The sequence below is a fragment of the Narcine bancroftii genome, chromosome 1, assembly GCF_036971445.1.
Source record: "Narcine bancroftii isolate sNarBan1 chromosome 1, sNarBan1.hap1, whole genome shotgun sequence".
Lineage (NCBI taxonomy): Eukaryota > Metazoa > Chordata > Chondrichthyes > Torpediniformes > Narcinidae > Narcine > Narcine bancroftii.
In genome coordinates this window covers 253,467,495-253,488,535 of record NC_091469.1, presented here as the reverse complement: position 1 = coordinate 253,488,535, position 21,041 = coordinate 253,467,495, and the positions used below count along the sequence as shown (strand labels likewise).

The following is a 21,041-nucleotide window of genomic DNA, read 5'->3' as shown; positions in this document are numbered from 1 at the left end:
AAGTATAGATATTTACAAATCTACAAGCTTAAGCGGACCGGGAGTCTGGAGATCCTGGTGGAGTGCCTTAGCACCAGGGGGTCTTGGTGTCCTTGGGTCTCCTGGTCCTCTTGTGAGGGAGGAGAGGTGGGCAGGGTTTCCGGCTCGATGATGGAGGGGGGTGCACTTTCCTCCTGCACCGGATCCCCTGAGGCCCTGACTGGGGTGGTGAGAATGAGCTCTGCAGCTCACAGGTCACCTGAGGCAATGGACTCTGTTCCAGCAGGTCCCAGATCCCTGATGGAGACCGTGTCCTCCCTGCCATCTGGGTGCTCCACGTAGGCATATGTGGGGTTGGCATGGAGCAGTTTCACCCTTTCCACTAGGGGGTCGGTCTTGCTTTTCCTCATGTGCTTCCTGAGAAGGACTGGACCAGGCATAGTGAGCCAGACTGGGAGTGTAGTTCCCGATGCCACCCTTCTTTCGAAGGTGAATAGAAGCTCATGAGGGGTAGCGTTGGTCATGGTACATAGTAGTGACCAAATAGAGTGGAGCACCATGGGGAGGACTTCCTGCCAGCATGAGTCTGGAAGGCCTTTTTGTTTGAGGGCCAGTTTGATAACCATCCAGACCATGGCATTCTCCTTTTCAACCTGCCCATTCCCCCGGGGGTTGTAGCTGGTAGTCCTTCTGGATGCGATGCCCCTCGCCAGCAGGTACTGACGCAGCTCGTCACTCATAATGGATGAGCCCTGGTCACGAGGAATATAGCTGGGATGCACGAACAGAGTGAAAATGGAATTGAGGGCCTTCATAATTGACGAGGTGGACATGTCTGGGCTCGGAATGGCGAACAGGAAGCGGGAGTACTCATCAAAGACAGAGAGGAAGAAGGTGTTCCCGTTTATGGAGGGGAGAGATCCCTTAAAATAGATTCTAGGCCATTTGAAGGACCTGGATGACTTGATCAGGTGCGCCTTTGAGGGGCGATAGAAGTGAGGCTTGCACTCTGCACAGACCTGGCAAGACCTGGTCATTTCCCTGGCGTCTTCCATGGAGTAGGGCAGATTGCATGCCTTGACAAAATGAGCCATGCGGGCTACCCCTGGGTGGCAGAACTCATTTTGCAGAGACTACAGTTGGCCAGTAAGTGCAGAGGCACAGCTTCCTCTGGATAAGGCATCTGGAGAGCTCCTGACCATAGGCAATGTCATAATTGAGAGCTTGATCCTCCACCTAGCAATCTTGTCATTCTTGATTTTGCCTCTCTTGACATTACTAAACATGAATGTGACCGAGTGCTGGTCAGTGAGGAGCTTAAATCTTCTATCAGCCAGGCAGTGTCTCCAGTGTTTCATGGCTTCTACAATGGCTTGAGCCTCCTTTTCCACAGATGGGTTCCAGAGCTTGTGGCCTTGTAATGTCTGTGACAAAAATGCAATCGGCCTGCTATGTGGTTTCGGAGGTAGTTAAAACCCTTTTGAGCTTCAGCCGAGAGGGCGAACCTTATCAACATATTGAGGGATCCACTGGGCGTAATATGAGAAAAACCCCAGGCATCTCCTCAAAGCCTTTGTGGTCCCAGGGATGGGGAGTTCTAACAGGGGCGCATCCTATCAAATTGGGGCCAATTATGTCATTCTCCACTACATAGCCAAGGATAGCCAACCGTTTAGTCCTGAACATGCACTTGTTAGAGTTATAAGTGAAGTTCAGGGCTCTCACCGCGTGGAGAAAACTCTGGAGGTTGGCATCATGATCTTCCAGGGATTGGTAACATATGGTGATGTTATTGAGGTCAGGGATGGTAGCCTTCAACCCATACTCTTCCACCATTCTTTCTATCTGCCTCTGGAAGATAGAAACCCTGTTATTAATACCGAAAGGAACCTTCTGGAAATGATAGAGATGATCATTAGCTTCAAATACTGTATATAGACGGTCCTCAGAACAAATTTGCAGCTGGCAATAGGCATCTTTCAGGTCGATGGTCGAATGGACTCGATACTGCACAATATCATTCACCATGTCCGCAATACAAGGGAGGGGGTATGCGTCCAGGAGTGTGTACTGATTAAGAGTTTGGCTATAGTCAATTACTATCCTGGACTTATTTTCCCCCTTTCCTACCACTTGCGCTTTCCACGGGCTGGTGCTAGGCTCGAGGATACCTTCATTCAGCAGACATTGAGTCTCTGACTTTATAAACTCTCAGTCTGCTGAGCTGCACTTCCAGCTCTTAACAGCAATGGGCTTGCAGTCTGTGGACAGATCTGGGAAGAGAGGAGGAGGGTCAATATTCAGTGTGGAGAGGCTGCATGTGGGTTCTGAATTAGGGGCCTTCCATTCTGAACCGTTACAATGGGGAAGGGGACCAAAATATTCCAAGGTCATGCTTTTAAGATGACCAGGAAGTCCAGAGGTCATTTTTTAAAGGAAACTGCACAAGGGAAACATCTCTGACCTCCTTTGTGGGATAAGAAACCCATTCAGCCTCATTGTGTGGTCATAGACAATGCTGTCAAAGTTCCTCCTTTTGATTATTGAAGAATGAGAGACCACTCTACTTCTACTGACCTATGAAAGGAGTTTTAAAGTTTGCAGAAGAAAAACTGCACTCTACTCTACTGACCCACAAAAAGCTTTCTATTTCCTGAAGAAGGCACTCGTCTAAAAAGGACATTTCTCTGAAGCATCTCAACAAGGGTGAGTAATCAACTTTCTGCCACCCCTGGTTTCTCTCACCCACTTTGGGAATTGTTAACACTGCGCACTGGTGCACCTCAGGGCTGTGTGCTCAGCCCGATACTGTTCACACATCTGACTTACCATTGCCAGATTCAGCTCCAACAGTTTGTGGATGTCAATAACAGTAGGTGGCCTCATTGGCAAGTTGGCTTGCAGAGAGGAGCTTGAATGGTATGTACAGTGGTGCAAGAGCAACAACCTGAGTCTCAGGTGGACAAGACAAAGGACATGATTGTGGACTTCAGGAGGACCAAGGACCATTCCTCACTCCATATCAATAGCTCCATCGTCGAGAGGGTGGGGAGCACAATGCTTCTTGGCATCCATTTAAAGGATGACCTATTATGGACCTACAACACCTCATTAGTCAGGAGGGCGCAGCAGCTAAGGAGGTTGAGGAGGGCAAGGTTATTGCCCCCATCTAACAATTTGTGACAGGAGCACAACAGAGAGTGTCCTGTCTGGCTGCATCATAGTGTGATGTGGTAGCTGCGAAGCATCAAATTGGAGGTCAGTATGGAGGGTGATTAAAACTGCTGAGACAATCTCTGGGGTCTCTCTTCATTCTATCTAGGATTGTTGAACAGTCCTATAAACCAGTAAATTATTTTATGTATCTTTATTTTGGATTGCTATGTATACATATTGTTTGTGTGCAGGGTGTACTGTGTATGCACTATAGGTTTTGTTGGGTTGTAGATGTATATGTACAATTAGATGACAATGAACTTGAACTTGAGCTATTGTGAAGGCAAAATTGATTATTACCCAGTGCACACAGGGGCATGCAATAATGTATGCCTCCGTATGAGTTGTCCATAGCTACCCATAGTCTCCTAAAAAAAATTGGGCCACTCCTTCAGTCAGTTGCAGGATTGGTTTGGGCTGTAAGAGTTTGTTTATCCTCATGCCAAAAGAACCTCAGCAGCATCCAGCGGTCGACGTTAGACCAAACCTGTGGATGTCACTGAGAAGTTTGAAGGGTGTCTCTGTGCTCACTTTACCTCAACAGTTCATCATTGCCATCTGAAATCTAATTATACATAAACTCATAAGTGCTCAGAACCTGAATGGATGCAGTAGTACAAGAAATGGAGGCACTGGAATTCTGGTTAATATGAAGGCAGGCTGGAGGGACTCAGCGAGTCAGACAGTGTCCATGGAGAGAGAAATGGACCGTCAAAGTTTTGGGGCCTTGTCTCTAGATGCAAGTGAGATAAGGAAGATGGCAAGCATAAAAAGGTGGGTGTGGGGAGAGGCCAGTAATCCCAAACAAGTAACGATGGTGTCTGCAGATGTAGCAGCTCCCATTACCTCACTGTGAATTTTCAGTCAAGCCAGTGTTATTCATCCGGCTGAAAAATAACTGCATGTTTTATTATGTTACTCATTGTTTTAGCAACTGATGTGACACCTTCAAAGTTCAGAAGCATTTGATTACCATTGCAAATTTTGAATTCTCGCAGCATAATTTAATGCCATTCATAAATTTGCAAACATCTCATTTGCAAGTCGCCTTTTGGAAATTAGGGTAGCCTTGGTCCACTGCCGAGATCTGATTGTCTCTCATGACTTTCCTTGTGCTGCCTCTTGTCCAGGAGACCCATCGACTGCTACCCCATACTCCCATTCTTCCTTAGGACACAGGAGGGTGTCTTTTGACCCATCAGGTTTATTCCAGTTCACAGTTCACACCCCCACCAATTTTCCCTGTGATTGATTAGCCCTACACTCACCCAACTTCTCTCATTGAATGTGTTATACCAAAATGCAGTTAGAAGTTTCAATTTGCATGTTATCCAGGCAATCAGCTCATACAGGAAGATAAGCAAATACACAGATAAATAATTATAGTTAGGGAGAAGTATTGCATGCTGAAAATGGCTTGCTCCTGAACTGGGCCTTCTCCTTGTTTGGGAGTGAGCACCTGGTGAGAAACAGTTAAAGAGATCATCGCCATCCGCAAAATTGTTCAGAGAGTGAGGGAATTGTCTCACTCCAGGAAAGCAAGGAGTTGAAACAATTCCTTCCAACTCTCCCACTTTTTCTTGCTGGGAATAGAGGAGGTAGGCCTCGCTCTTTGCCTTGGAGTCCTTCAAGGCTGTCTTCTTGTCTTCACTGTGAACCATACCCTTCAGGAAGAAAATTAATGGAGAGGATTCTTAAGGATAGTATCCATGACCATTTGGAGTCTAATTGAGTTTTTTTTTAAAGGAATTGATGAGGGTCAGGTGGTAGATGTGGTCTACGTGGATTTTAGCAAGGCATTTGACAAGGTTCCCCATGAGAGACTCATCCAGAAAGTCACGAGGCATGGGTTCCACAGAACCTTGGCTGTGTGGATTAAACATTAGCTTGTAGGAAGAAAGCAGAGAGTAGTAGTGGAAGGAAAGTATACTGCCTGGAGGTCAGTGACTAGTGGAGGGCCACACGGATCTGTTCTGGGATCCCTGCATTTGGTGATTTTTATAAATGACCTGGATGAAGAGGCAGAAGGATAGGTCAGTAAGTTTGTGGATGACACAAAGGTTAGAGGAGTTGTGATTGGAGATTAAGGTTGTTGAAGGTTACAAGAGGATATAGACAGGATGTACAGTAGGGCAAATCTGGATAAGTGTGAGGTGATTTTGGAAGGGCAAACCAGAAAGCTGAGTACAGGTTAGGTTATTTAAGAGTATGGATTAGCAGAGGAACTTGGGATGGAAAGTTCCCTCAACATCGCCGCACAGGTTGATAGGGTAGTTTGTGGGATGCTGCAATTCATTAATAGGGGGATTGAGTTCAGGAGTAGAGAGGTCATGTTGCAACTCTATAAATGTTTGGTAAGATGACTCTGTGACAGAATATAGTTATGTTTTTGGGAAATAAATTGGGCCAGGTTTTCTAGTGTAGGTCACATACGAAAACTTTAAAATAGATCTTATTTAAAATACTGGAGCTCTGCTCACACTAGACATGTAGGGGCTAAGCGCCTTTGCAAAAGCTTTGGAGTGCCCAAGAGACTTCACTAATGGATTGTTGTTTACAAAAAGGCAACAGATGAAAGAACTTGTCAGAGCCACAGATTGTCAGGAACTTGCTGTTCTAAGAGTGTCATGGTTTTGCAAGCAGAGAGTAAAACAGGCTTTCTCTCTGAGAGAGAGAGAGAGAGAGAGAGAGAGAGAGAGAGAGAGAGAGAGAGAGAGAGAAAGAGAGAGAGAGAGAGAGATCAGTTCTACAGTTTTACAATCAACAGCAGCAACTGGGACTGGAACAGGACAAGCTGGAAGATGGGTTGTGAGTTCTTAGTTCAGCCTGGTCAAACCCCTTGTGCTTCATGCAAGAGGAGAGGACTGGCTGTCTAATATTTCACTTGAAATAAGAGAAACAAAAAGGAAATCTGTGGTGACCTGAAAGAAAGAGGTTATCATCTGGAGAACCCCGAGAGGGCAAGTTTCTTTGGCAAGACACTGAAGTGGCTGATTAAAAAGGAATCAGTTGTGGGTGTCCAATATACAACAAATCTCTCTCTGAAAACCAACAAGAACCTTCCTGATCAGTAAACATTTACCTTTCAAGCACCAAAGCCTGGTGAACTTTATAAATGCTAAATTCTGTGCACAATATAAGAATTGCCTGCAACCAGTGAACTTGAAGGAATGAGAAGTGAGATTAGTCTGTAAATCAAAGAACTTTTCTGAACTTATACAGACATTACATACATGTGCATTTAGAATAAGAAGGGGGTTTAAGAGGTTAGTTAAGTCAATAGTGATAAGTTAAAGTGTTATTCTGTTTTCATGTTTAAAGATAATTAAAAGCAACTTTTGTTTAAGTAACCATTTGTCTTGGTGAATATCTATTACTGCTGGCTTTTGGGGTCCTCTGGGTTCGTAACAACACTTAAGAGTATCATGTTGAGTTCTGGTCACCTCCTTATCGGAAGGATGTGGAAGCTATGGAGAGGGTGTAGACAAGATTTACCAGGATGCTGCCTGGATTGGAAAACAAGTCTTATGAGGCAAGGATAACAGAGCTGGGACTTTCTCTTTGGAGCGTAGAAGGATGAGAGGAGACTTGATAGAGATCTACAAGACTATGAGAGATATAGATAGGGTGGATGGCCAGCAACTGTTCCCCAGGTACAAAGTTAAGGGAGGGAAGTTTAGGGGAGACATCAGGGGTAAGTTTCTTTTTACACAGAGAGTTAAGGGTGCCAGGAATGCCTTGCCAGGGATGGTGGTGAAGGCTGAAACAATGGGTGCATTTAATTGACTCTTAGACAGACACATGGACAAAAGGAAAATAGAGGGTTATGTGGTAGGGTGGGTTTAGTACTGTTTTTAGGAATGAATACATGGGTTGCCACAACATTGAGGGCTGAAGGGGCTGCACTATGGTGAATAGTTCTATGTTCTATATGCTAAGACAGCTCAGCAACATCCTTGCAGTTAGACATATTACAAACCCCTTCTATGCCAGTCTGGACACAGAAAGACCATTGACAGCATAGCCTTCTGGAGCCTCCCATCCCCTATCACAAGGTTTTCTGTGACAATGAGCTATTGGCCTTGCAGGAGCCATTCCTGTCCTGAACAATTGCCTTTGTGGTCAAGTTGTACTTGGCTCTAGGTAGGCCCCAGACTGAATGCTCTGCTTCTATCTGGTGGTTCATCAGAAGCTATGAGGCAGAGCATCATCACCCTGATCTGTAAGCAGAATGGGATGAGGGAGGAATTGGCAACCCTTCCTATTCTATTCATCACAGTTAGCATAGCAGTTAGCACATCGCTGTTATTCTGCTTTCTATCGGGATCGGGGTTCGAATCCAGCACTGTCTGCAAGGAGTTTGTATATTTTCCTCATGTCTGCATGGGTTTTCCCTGTGGGCTCCAGTTTCTTCCCACCCTTCTAAACGTACTAGGGGTTGTAGGTCAATTGGGTGTAATTGGGTGGCATGGACTCTTGGGCCGAAAGGGTCTGTTTCCATGCTGTATGTATGTCTAAATGTCTAAGGTCATTGCCACTCGAGTCAAGTCTGTTATAGGGTAGATGATCCACCCAGTGTGAAGCTATGTTCTCCAATCTCCTTCACCATCAGGCCTGAGGTACTGGGCATCTGGTTCAGTGGAGCTGATGTGTGTGGCAAGAAGTGGAGCAGATGGTCAAGGTGTCACAGAAATTGGGACTGTGGGAGCAAAGCTCCCTCTAAATGACTGGCAGAGTCCTCGTCATCGACTGTGAGGTGCTCTCTGCGCAGCTGTATGTGGTGCTGGTGTGGCCCATCGCCCGCTCCTGCACCGGAACAATCGTCTGAGATATCTTTTGCTTCATCTGAAGATCCAGGGGATGAATCCCATCCATTCAGATGTGATGTGCATCTTCAGAGAGTGTGGGAGAAATGTTCCTAACATTATCCTCACCCTGATGGTCACCTCTGTGTAAGGCTGGATCAAACTCTGCTTGGAGCTGGAGGTACACAAACACCAAGTGTTGCCATGTGCTGAGGTTCTACCTGGAACAATGGTTCTCAACCTTTTTTCCCCATTCACATATGACTTTAAGTAATCCTTTACTAACCACAGAGCACTTATGGCATAGAATGGGATTACTTAAAGTGGAATATGAGTGAGGAAAAAAAAGGTTGAGAACCACTGACCTAGAATATAGAACATAAAACATTACAGCACAGCGCACGCCCATCAGCCCACGATGTTGTGCTGACCGATGGAAACCTACTCCATAACAATCTAATCCTTCCCTGTCTCACACCTATAATCCTCTATTTTCTTACATCCATGTAAATCTTTTGAATATCCCTGTTGTACTACCACCCTGGCAATCCATTTCAGACACCAACCACACTCTGAGTAAAACATCCCAGATGCTGACGTTGTCACAACATTGCGCTAATCATAACACTTCCTCTGGTATTTGCTATTGTCACCAGGGATAAAGGTGCTGGCTGTCCATCCTGTCAAAGCCCCTCGTGTTACATGTACCTCGATGACATCTATTGGATGGCACGGTTAGTGTAACAGTTAGTGCTATGCTATTACAGCGCCAGTAATCCAGGTTGGAATCCAGCGCCTTCTATAGGGAGTTTGTACGACTCTCCCCATGTCTGCATCAGTTTCCTCTAGGTGCACCAGTTTCTTCTCACCCTTCATTATATACATGGGTTGTTTGTTAATTGGGGTATTTGGGCAGCATGGGCTCATTGGCCAGGCCTATTACTGTGTTCCATGTCTAAATTAAATTGTTACCTCTCGTCCTTTGTCACTCCAATGAGAAAATCCCTAGTTCTGTCAACCTTAATTCATGAGACCGGTTCTTCAATCCAGGCAACATCCTAGAAAATCTCCACTGTACCCACTTCAAAGCATCTATATACTTCCTGAAATGAGGGGACTAGAACTGAATACAATGCTCCAAGTGTGGTCTAACCAGAGTTTTATAGAGCTGCAACATTACATTACAACTCCTGAACTCAATTCCATGACTAATGAGGGCCAACCCACCATATGGCTTTGTAACCTGTCACTGGGGTTGTGAAGGATGGGCATTGCCATGGACTGTGGAATGTCTCATTCAATTGGACTTGTCCTTTGTGGAAAAATTCCCGCAGAAAGACACCTTTGACCCCCCCCCCCCCCTGCCATGCCATCCCCCCATTTGGGGAGTCAGCAAGGAAAGGTTTACACTTCCTGTGGGAGAAGGAGATGGTGGATCCCTGAGCAGACTACTCAAGGTCATTTGGGAGAATGCCTCATTGTCAAAACCCTCCAACACCTCAATTGATGGAGAGAAATTATTGATATTAAAATTTTAATCTTATTTTAATAGAATGCCCTTCTGACCCATCAAAATCCATGCTGCCCAATGACGCCCAACATCATACATTTTGGAGGGTGGGAGAAAACCCATGCAGGTCACATGGACAGGACTCCTGAGAAACAGCAGTGGATTCGAACCTGGGTCGTTTGTGCATTACTCTAACCTTCGTCCTAACCAATCCACCCATGAGAAGGTCCTCCATTTACAGCTGAAGTCTCCATCCCACTGTGCCTTGCTCTTGAAGCGACCTTGGTTAAAATTCATCCTGAGCAGGGATGTTGCTCAGCACTCTGTGCTACGAATTGTTTCCAGCTACACCCTCTGAGACTGACATTGGTTACTGCTGAGGACCAACGATTTGTTGGTGGGCCTTGATATCTGATTGTCCTCTGGTTCAAAGAACCATCCACAGCTGACCAGTGCATTCCAGGGAGAGAGAGCAACCACGTAGAATCGGCCAAGATCCAGTTGGGAACTGGACAGCTTCTGCCTCAGAGAAGAGGTGAGGGGTTTGACCGTCTTTAATTCCCAAACAAATGCATTCAAAACAATCACCTCTGCACAGTTTGGGCATCCTTGTAGAACACAACTTGCCAATTACATTTTTCGACATTGAAGCAATTTCTACATTGAGAAATGGTCGTGAAGAAGTGGACACATTGTGAGAGAAACTGTATAAATTAACATTTGACCAATATTTTCTCTGTCCAAAGACCATATGTTCCAATGATTGCACCTCTGAGCCAAGGTGTAAGGGGACTGAGGGATAGAGGTGAGGAAACATAGGTCCCAAGGGAGAGTGCCAAAAGTAACCCCACATCCCATCCACCTAAATCACAGAGGTATTATGCTAAGAGAACTTCCACACTCATAGAAGGGGCAGTGCTGAGGAACCCCCATCCTGTCACAAAGGGACAATAAGTGAGGGAACCCTCAGACCATAGAGGGACAGTGGGTGAAGGTAGGAAACCTCAGATCACAGAAGGAAGTTCAGACCACGGAGGGAGGGGTGGATGAGGAAACCCTCAGACCACAGAGGGAGGTGGGGGAGGGAACCCTCAACTATGGCGGGAGGGGGTGCGTGAGAGAACCCTCAGACCACAGAGGGAGGTGGGGGAGGGAATCTTCAGACCATGGAGGGAGGGGGTGCATGAGAGAATCCTCAGACCACAGAGGGTAAGGGAACCCTCAGACTACAGAGGGAGTGCTGAGGAAATGCTCAGACCACATACCTGATCAACGAAACTTGTCGATTAAACAAAGGTATTCAAAGTCAAATTTACTACAAATGCCTTTATTAAAAATCTATGAAATAATGACAGCATCAGGTTGTGAGAATCTGGAATATTAATGCAACATCATCCTGACTCAATCCATCTTGCAAAGGGAGGCACAAGAAGGTGGTGGTTGGTTGCTTGCGTCATTATTTCATTTGCAACAACACGACTGCACTTTCAAAAAAGTCATGTGTTTACAAGAAGAATTGCAAACAAGGCATGGATTTTTAAAAACATTTTTAATTACAGTACTGTCCCTTGAATAACAAGCTTTACAAGATTTGCACTGTCAGAAATCCATGACATGTCATTCTATTTTCCCAAATCCGACTTTAATTTCAGAATGAAATTAAATGCCTCTTAACAAAAAATTCTCAAAATGGTTAAAAGAAGAGAAAAGGTTCACTTAAACAACAAAGAAGAGATACAAGAGAGGTCAGATGCTGGAATCTGGAGTGAAACACTGGTTGCCTTAGGAACAGCAGATCAATGTTTCAGGTCAAGACACTTCATCTGGACTGAAAGAGTAGAGGGAGATAGGCAGTGTTTCAGGGTGAGAAGGAGGGGTGGGCCTATAGTTGGCGAGAGCTTGCCTGGGCAATAAGTGGATGATAATAGAGGCTGGCCTGTTCAGAAGTAAATGATTGAGCAGGACTTGACAGCCCTTCTCACTCACCGGTTGGAGCCTGCTGTCTGCCATTGTTGAATGACCAGATGCCACTTGACACTTGAGAACTGGTGCCATTTTTCCCCCATATAGGACCATGATTGTTTGGAACTCTGGAGGTGGAGCATTTGAGTAAGGTAAGGGGAGACAGGTGTTTAATAAGCAATGGGTGAGCAGGAATATGGAGCTGAGGTGACAAGCTGCCCTGCTGTGGTCTCACTGAATGGTGGAGCAGGTTGAAGGGACCGAGTTACCTACTGATGCTGCCAACAGGTTTGTCTGCATGGGAAACCCATGTATGGGCATATGGGGACTCTAGTTAAGGCTCGACATTTTACACTGGGCCTGGGCTGCCTCGCATCTCACCTCCGGGCCCAGACAGGCCACTGCCTTCTCCGTGAACCAGCAGCCGGCACCGGGAGGGCTGGCTGTCCCCGACCCCTCCGAACCCCGCTCAGTCCAAGGCCGAGGCTCCCATAGCCATCCCAGGCTGGGGCCACCTCGCTGTCTGGGAGGAAGGCCCGTTGCCATAGGACGATGCTGGGTGACGCCACACAAGATCCTCTAACATCATCACGCCGTCATTTCCCTCTGTCAGCAGCAGTCCTGCCACCACCCGGTCATGTGACAGGGCCTGAGCACTGCCGCACGGCCCGTGTCCGGAGCCCGGGTTGGAGGTGAGAAGCGCAACGCCCCGGGGCATGGTGGTGCCCAGGGCCAGGATGTGGTGGAGCGGGGCCGCTGTTGTTGTTCATTTGTTTATCTTTGCCCAAATTTTCTCCACTGTTTTGTCCGAACTTGGGAGGCCAGTTGCCCCGCCCCCCGCCCCACCCGGGCCATGCCTATGAACCAATGCATATTCTCATTGCCGCACTCTGTGTGATTTTTGGCACCAAGTTCACGGTTACCATTAGCTGAGAGGGAACCTGAATCAGCACAAATTATAGTGTTCCAACAATAGTTTAAAAATATATAAAAGATGGTTTTAACTAGTTATACATTGACAAGGATTCTTCAGAATAAAACAATCTTTAACCGTTTCCATTTGTCTTGACAGGATGGAATCGAGATTCCTCACAGTAATGAGCTTTTCCATGTGCTGCCCATTTCAAAGTTCAGCCCTTGGGTACAAGCACAGCAGTCTCTCTGCTCACTTAAAATCTACTTAAGTAGCTTCACATGCCCATCGTGAGTGAATGAACCACTGAATGAATCACCCTTCATTGGCCTGCTTCATGTCAAATGCTGCCCAGTCTCCTCAAAGTGTGTGTGCATGACCCCACTAGTTTTTCTGATGTGTACCAGATTGCCTGCTTCACAGAGTTTTGGAATTCCTTTTTTTTTGTGCCTCGTTTTGCTCTTTTGAGGCATTGCTTTAAACTTATCCCATGACCCTTTGGCCCTAATCTCTCCTTTTGTAGGTTGGGTTCAGTGGTGTGACTGCAGTTCTCTGAAGCCTGACTTGTTTGTATTGCATTAGATGCACTGCATGGATGCAGTCGTTCAACTGCAAAGTGCCAGCTGTTCTGGCCTTGAGCTTGGTAGTCAAATGATCGCATACTCTCCCTTTTGAAAAATGCTCGCTCCACTTGCTCCTTCAATCGAACGCAAGCCAGCCAAAGTCCTGCGTGCTCTGGAATCCAGAGGTCCTTCTTCCCTGCTTCCCCGCCCACACTCCCCACTGATATTACAAGGTCTGGAGTGGCAGCGGACAGACAAATGGAAAGGATTAGTGACCAGCTTCATCATTTCTCTATACATATAAATAACAACAAACATTCTGCTCTCACTCCCACGGTGATCTCCAAGAATTTCCACTACCGGCCATAGTCTCTCCAGCCACGGGCATTCTTTCCAAATTTATAGACCAATCTCCGGCCATCTACCCTTTCCAAGATCTCCCGCTTGTAATAATACCTGTCGTATAAAAGAGAACCTATCAGTTGTTGTGTATAGCAGCACTTCATTGTCTTGGTTGTGGCCACGCTGTTGCGACATACATAGGACACGTATTCCCCTTGTTCTTATAGTAAAGACATTACCATACGGTCCAGAAACAGGCCCTTCAGCCCACTGAATCCATGCTGACCAAGTAGAAAGCATCCATTTACACTAATTATTCATCAATTCCCCCCTTAGATTCTACCATTCACCTGCACACGAGGTGGGGGGGGGGCAATTTATAGCAGCCTGAACACCTTTTGCAGGTGGGATGAAACCGGAGCACCCAGTGGGGTGGGTGAGACCCAGAGGAACTCAGGGAGAGCGTGTGAATTTCATGCCGAAAGCACTGGAGGTTGGGATTGAACCGGAGTCACGCCGGAGTTGTGAGGCAGCGGCTCAACCCATTGCTACCCTTCAGAACTTTATCACTGAGACTGAGGTGGTTTAGCCACGAGGGTGAGGCAAAATAGCTGGCTGTCTCCAGGCAGAATGCTCTGATATGTTGGAGGAGGACCTTCTTCCAAGGGGAGGCCGGAGTAAAACAGAGAGTGACTCATCCCGGCCTCCTCGTTGCCTCCTTCACCGATTAGTCAGCAAAAAGTGCAATAAATACAGGTACACATTATTTAACAAACCTACGCCTATCCTGCTTCAATATTCTGAAATGAATTTGAAATCTGGAAAAAGATCTGAGAAATTAAGTTTGTAGCGGGATTGTTATGGTTATAACTTGGGTTATAGCTCGAAGTAGAAAGAAAACTCGCACACTAAGGGAGTGTAATCGACTCTGGCTTTATTAGGCAGCTGGCCATGTCACCGCTGGGGCGTGGCTTGATGGAGGCTGGCTGCTGATTGGTTGTCCTGATGCATAGGCCTGGATTGGACCCCCTGTGGTCCACTGGCTGTGATCACTATTCCTGCAGCCTATGGGAGTGGGTGTCTCATCCCATGTGGTGTCTGCCTGATCATCATGCTCGATGACTGTTTGCTGTGTCGACCCATGCCTCGAGATCCTCTTTCGGGGTGGTGTGGATGCCTAGCAGGACCCAAGGGAATCTGTCTGCCCAATTCAGTTTGGTGAGTCAGGCCATCAGAACTGACTTCAGGTGCCTGCGGAACCTCTCTACCATCCTGTTAGCCTGTGGGTGGTATGCTATGGTGTGGTGAAGTTGAGTCCCCAGGGCATTCGCTAAGGTGGTCCACAGGCTGGAAGTGAATTGGGCCCTCCATCAGAAGTTAAGTGTTTGGGAACCCAGAACCATGCTACCCAGGTGTTCAGTAATGCCCGTGCACGTGTCTCTGTAGAAATAGCAGGTAGTGGCACCACCACTGGCCATCTAGTCATCCGGTCGACCATGGTCAACAGATAACGTGCACGTCTGGATACAGGTTGGGGCTGCACAATGTCTATGTGCACGTGGCTGAAACAGTGGCATGCTGGTTCGAAAGGCTGTGGAGGAGCTTTAATATGGGTCTGGACCTTGGATGTCTGGCACTGAGTGACCTGTTGGGCACCATTCTAACTGTAGTCCTGATAGCAGGGTGAGCCAAATTGTGGACCGAATCGAAAACTCGCCTCCCTCATGCGACCAGAATAATGGGCGCACCGTTTACCAGTCGAGGTGTCTCAGAGCAGCGTGCGGTTACCTAGGGCAATCTGGATGTCCTCCAGTTGCAGGCCAGTAAGTGCTGTCCAATATGTCAGTATGTCAGGGTCTGCTTGCTATGTATCTGCCAGGGCCGCATAGTCGATACCTGGGGCAGGGTTGTGCACGGCTAGGATAGCCGGTCAGGATAGGGCATCGGCTACCACATTGGATTTTCCAGCAATGTGTTCAATATCTGTCGAAAATTCAGGGATGTAGGACAGGTGCCACTGTTGCCTGGCTGACCACGGGTCTGACACCTTGCTGAAAGCAAAGATAAGTGGTTTGTAGTCTGTAAAGTTTGAACTATCTGCCCTCCAGGAAGTAACAGAAATGCCAAATTGCCAGGTATAAGGCTAACAGCTCCCTATTAAAGGCCCTGTACTTGAGCTCTAGTAGCCTGAGATGTTTACTGAAAAAGGCCAGCAGCTGCCACTGTCCATTAACCAGTTTCTCAAGCACACCCCTGACCACTGTGCTGGAGGTGTCTACTGTGATGGCGATTGGAGCATCTGTCCTGGGATGCACAAGGAGAGTGGCTTTTGCTAGGGCATCTTTGATGGCTTAGAAAGCCTTGGTCACTTCCTGTGTCCATTGAATGTCTTTACTGGGCCCTGCCATGAGGGGAAATAGCGGACTCATGAAGCAGGGCCGCTGCAGGTATGAAGTGATGATAAAAATTGACCATACCTGCAATTTCTTACAGTCCCTTCATGGTCGTTGGTCTGGGGAAGGAACAAATAGTGTCTACTTTGGTCAGTGTGACAGCCCAGAAAATCAATTGTCTTTCGGCCAAACTGGCACTTGGCCGGATTGATGGTTAAACCGAACTCACAGCCTGGAGAATAATGGTCTTAAGTGAGCATCATGCTCAGTGCGGGTGTGGCTAGCTATTAAAATGTCGTCGCGGTAGATGAAGGCAAAGTGCAGATCCTGGCCCACTGTGTCCATCAACCTTTGGAAAGTCTGAACCACCTTTTTCAGTCTGAATCGCATGCAGAACAATTTGAACAAACCAAAGGGGTTTATGATGGCAGTTTTGGGAATGTCATTGGGGTGGACTGGAATTTGACGATAACCCCTGATGAGGTCCACCTGAGAGAATATCCATGCCCCTTGCAGTTTAGCAGTGAAATAACATAGAAACATAGAAAATAAATGTAGGAGTAGGTCATTTGGCCTTTCAAACCTACACCACCATTCATTTTGATTGAGGCTGATTCCCTACTCAGTACCCGATTCCTGCCTTCTCCCCATACCCCCTGATCCCCTTAACCACAAGGGCCAAATCTAACTTTTAAATATAGATAAGTAACTGGCATCAACTACTTCCACAGATTTACTTCGCTCTGAGAGAATTTCTTTTTCTCTTATCTCAGTCCTAAAAGACTTCCCCCTTATCCTTAATCTGTGACCCCTGATTCTGGTCTTCCCCAACATTGGGAAAAACCTTCCTGCATCTATCCTGTCCAATCCCTTTAGAATTTTATACATTTCTATAAGATCCCCCATCAATCTTCTAAATTCCGATGAGTATAAGCCTAGTCGATCCAGCCTTTCTTCATACATAAGTCCTGCCGTCCCTGGTATTAATCTCAAGAACCTTCTTTGCACTCCCTCTATGGCAAGGATGTCTTTCCTCAGATAAGGAGACCAAAACTGTACACAATATTCTAGGTGTGGTCTCATCAAAGCCCTGTCCAGCTGCAGTAGAACCTCTCTGCTCCTGTACTCAAATCCTCTTGCTATGAATGCCAACATATCGCTTTCCTCACTGCCTGCTGTACCTGCATGCCCACTTTCAATGACTGGTTCACAGTGACACCCAGGTCTCGTTGCATCTCTCCTTTTCCTAATCTGACACCATTTAGGTAATAATCTTCTCTCCTGCTCTTGCCTCCACATTATATTGCATCTGCCATGCCTTGGTCCACTCACATAACTTGTCCACAAGTCACCCTGCATACTCTACACAGCTAACCCCTAACACCCAGCTTCGCGTCATCTGCAAACTTGAAGATGCTGCTTTCTATTCCCTCATCTGTCATTGATACATATTGTAAATAACTGTGGTCCTGGCACTGAGCCTTGTGGTTCTCCACTAGTCACCACCTGCCATTCTGAAAATAACCCATTTATTCCTACTCTTTGTTTCCTGTCTGTCAACCAGTTGTCTATCCACCTCAATACCAACCCTCCTATACCGGGGGCTTTAAGTATGTACATTAATCTCCTGTGCGGGTCTTTATCAAATGCCTTCTGAAAGTCCAGGTATACCACATCCACTGGTTCTCCCTTATCAACTCTACTAGTTATATTCTCAAAAAATTCTAAGATTTCTCAGACATGATTTTCCCTTTATAAAACCACGCTGACCATGTCCAACAATATCACTACATTCCAAATGTGCTGCAATAGCATCTTTAATAACTGACTCTTGCATTTTCCCCACTATCGATGTCAGGGTAACTGGTCTATGTTTTCTCTCTCTCTCCCTCCCTTGTTAAAAAGTGGGGTTATGGATATGGGGCATAGGATATCTGTCAGGTGTGGTGGCCTCTTTAAGGTGCCGGTAGTCTCCGCATGGCCTCCAATCTCCAGCTACCAGTACCATATGGAGGGGGAGGCCCATGGGCTATTGGAGCAGCGCATAGTGCCGAGATCCTCTATCTTTCAAAACTCTTCTCTAGCCAGGTTGAGTTTCTCGGGGGGAAGACACCATACCCTGAGATGGAGGGGAGGGCCCTCCATAATGATTTGGTGCCTCACCCCGTGTTTTGGTTCTGCCAAGTTGAAATAGGGCGAAGTGATGAAGGGGAATTCCACTAGGAATTGAGCAAATTTGTTGTCGGCACCTACTCACTGAGTGTAGATGGGGGTTAGTAAGTTGAGCGAGAGTGTCTGAAATGTCCAGGCATGTACCAGATGATGCCACTTAATGTCCACCAGTAGCAAGTTGGCTCTCAGGAAATTGGCATCCAGTAATGGTTATTGTACGGCCACCACCGTAAACTTCCAGGTAAATTGTCTGCCCCCAAAGTGGAGGGGAATTGTACAGTGTCAAATGTCCGAATGTTGGAGACATTTGCTGCTTGAAGCTCTCAGCCCACCTTGCCACTGCGGGCCTCAAGGCTACACAAGGGAAGGATGCTGTACTGTGCCCCAGTGTCCACCAAGAAATGTTGGCCCAATGGAGTCTTGGTTGTGGAGAAGGCCAGTCATTGCAGCTATCAATAACGCCTGGCCTTGCCATTTCCCTGGAACACACATGGGGAGCGGCATTGATGGGCCTCGGTACCCTACCATTGATGATAGAAACAGTACTTCTCACTGGAGGTGTGCATTGATTGAGTGGTCGGTCGATCAGATAGTCAGTCGGATGGTTTTGTGGCCAGGCGTTGCTAGTGAGATGCCATCACCTGTTCAAGCGAAACACTGGCATCTCTCTTCACTGCCCATATCACGTCTGCTCAGGCAGCCACCCTCCTGGGGTCATTAAAGTCTTCCTCTGCGATGAGCAGCCAGATGTCTTCAGGCAGCCACTCCAGAAAGATCTGCTGGAACAGTGGGCAAGAGGTGTGGCCATCATTGAGAGCGAGTATGTGACTCATGGGGGCGGAAGGAGCACTGTCCCCAATCTGTCGATGTGCAGCAGTCGGGCCACGTGCTCATGCTTTAAGAGCCTGAAAGTGTGGGTTAATATCTCCTTGATGTCCACATACTTCCCTTGCTCCGGGGGCTGCTGAAGGAAGTCAATGATGCGGGCTGAAGTGTCTTGATTGAGGGTACTGAGCACGTGGTAGTAGCGCAGGTTGTCTGTGGAGATTCGGTGAATGGCGAACTGCACCTCAGCCTGCTGGATGGTTGCGCCATCCAGAAGCCCAGCAGCTTCAACGCTGTGGTGTTGATTATAGGGCGTTCCTCCATCATTGGGTCCTAAGCGCCATTTGGACCAGTCAGGGTCATCACTGTAGTGGGGTCACTACAGTTATAGCTCAGGTTATAGCTTGAGGTAGGAAGAAGACTCACACACCAAGGGAGTGTAATCGACACTGACTTTATTGGGCTGCAGCTCTGGCTTTTATAAGCAGCTGGCTGTGTCACCACCGGGGCATGGCTTGAGCGAGGCCGGCTGCTGATTGGTTGTCCCGGATGCGTGGGCCCGGATTGGAGCCCCTGCGATCCACTGGCCAATTTGATTGCTATTCTTGCAGCCTATGGGAGTGGGCATCTCATCCCGCATGCTGTCTGCCCAATCATCGTGGTTGATGACTCTTTGCTGTGTCAGCCCATGGAGTGGTCCACAGGTCCCTACAAGTTCAGCAATTCAAATGCTGTGTAATGTACTAACTGAGGGTATTCCCAGATAAAAACAAGCTAACATATCTGTCACATAGACTCCGCAAAGATTAATCTAAGTTTGGTACATGAAAGGACCATTTGTGAGTTCACTTGGTACCCCTAGACCTCTCCTTCTGCCAGATGATGATAGAAAGAGTGCATGGCATTGTGTCCTCCTCTAATGTCCCCTCCTGACTTGATCTATCAGGTGCTGGGAGGGAATCCTGGATTTCTGAACAAATGGCAAGGGGCTTTCAGCATATATATTGCAGTGATTGAAGAGGGGTTAATATTGTCTTGTCTTCAGGAGTTGTTCAAATGGAGGAGCTGGTCTTTGACTTCAGAAATGAGAGGGGAGCACATGCCTCTCTATGTATAAACGGTGCTGAGGTGGGGAGCTTCATATTCTAAGGAGTAAATATCACCAATAACTTGTGCTGGACCAACCATATCTACCCTATGACCCAGAAAGCCCACCAAAGACTCAATTTGCTGAGAAGCCTGAGGAAATTCTGGCACATCCCCATGGTCTCCTGCTGACTTTTACAGATGCTCCCGTGCAGGTATATCACAGCGTGGGACAGGAACTACTCCAGCCAAGACCACAAGAAGCTACAGAGAGTTATGACCGTAGCCTAGGCCATCAAACAAAACGACCTCCCCTCCATCAACTCTGCCTACATCTCCCGCTCTCAGGAAAGCTGCCAACATATTAAAGGACATGTTCCACCTTGGTCACCCTCTCCTCTCACCCTCCCATCAGTCAGAAGATACAGGAGCTTGAAAGCATGAACCTCCAGATTCAAGGACAGTTTCTTCCCTGCTGTTATCAGAATCTTAAATGGACCCATCACTGATTAAAGATAATGCCAATGCACTACTTAACTTCTGTTCCCTACACTCTGCACTCTGTTTTGTTACACTTTACCCTGCACTTTTTGACTGTAACATTACAAAATGTACTTCTGTTTTATTATTGCGCTACATACTGCACTGAACTGTGGGTTGACTTGCCTGGATAGCTTGTAGAACAAAGCTTTCCACTGTATCTCAGTGCATGTGACAATGAAGAATTCAATTCAGTACCACTTCAGTTTTATGGGTGCTGAGCTTGATGGTGATGTCAGTAGGAGACCTGCAGACACTTTCACAGAATGGGAACTGTGGCTGAGACAGCAAGCGCATTCTGGGAGTTTGGTGTTAGGCAAGTCAATCACTTGGTCTACCCACACAGTTGATTGACTGGGTGTCAGCACCAGGGGTGTTTCCCTGGGAGGCCACATGGACATTGATTCATTTGTTCTCTTGGTATAGAGACCCCAGAGGTGGTGTTTTCATCATAGAAACCTACAGCACAGAAACAGATCCTACAGCCCTTCTAGCTTGTACTGAACTACCTTGCGATAACAACTGGAGCAAGTGCAGCAATTGGAAGCACATAGAAGGCCAAGGCTCACAGTAATCTGCTATTGTGGCATATGAGATCCTGAGCTTCAAACACAATCATCCAAAAACAGATTGACTCCAACCCTGCCCAGTACTATTTCCAGAGCAGATACTATTGAACCATGTCTGTGGACACATTAATAATCCCTCTCTAAAGAATGGATTTCCAAATATCAA

The 21,041-nt window shown here is 46.9% G+C and overlaps 1 protein-coding gene and 1 long non-coding RNA gene across 3 annotated transcripts in view; one reads left to right on the top strand and one right to left on the bottom strand.

Annotated features, from left to right (window-relative positions):
- Nucleotides 1-2,569: 2,569 nt before the first annotated feature.
- Nucleotides 2,570-21,041, top strand: part of LOC138741486 (uncharacterized) — a 30,208-nt gene continuing 11,736 nt past the window's right edge. Inside the window, exons 1-2 of one of the 2 annotated variants that reach the window (XR_011343522.1) lie at nucleotides 2,570-2,685; nucleotides 11,581-11,624. This is a non-coding gene — a long non-coding RNA (uncharacterized lncRNA). The remainder of the gene's footprint in view (nucleotides 2,686-11,580; nucleotides 11,625-21,041) is intronic. The other variant, XR_011343521.1, reaches the window with a different exon arrangement.
- ehf (ets homologous factor) overlaps nucleotides 10,822-21,041 on the bottom strand; it is a 66,298-nt gene continuing 56,078 nt past the window's right edge. The window contains exon 8 of the mRNA XM_069895626.1: nucleotides 10,822-13,404. Within this exon, the coding sequence (XP_069751727.1) occupies nucleotides 13,305-13,404 (100 nt within the window). The 3' untranslated portion in view covers nucleotides 10,822-13,304. The remainder of the gene's footprint in view (nucleotides 13,405-21,041) is intronic.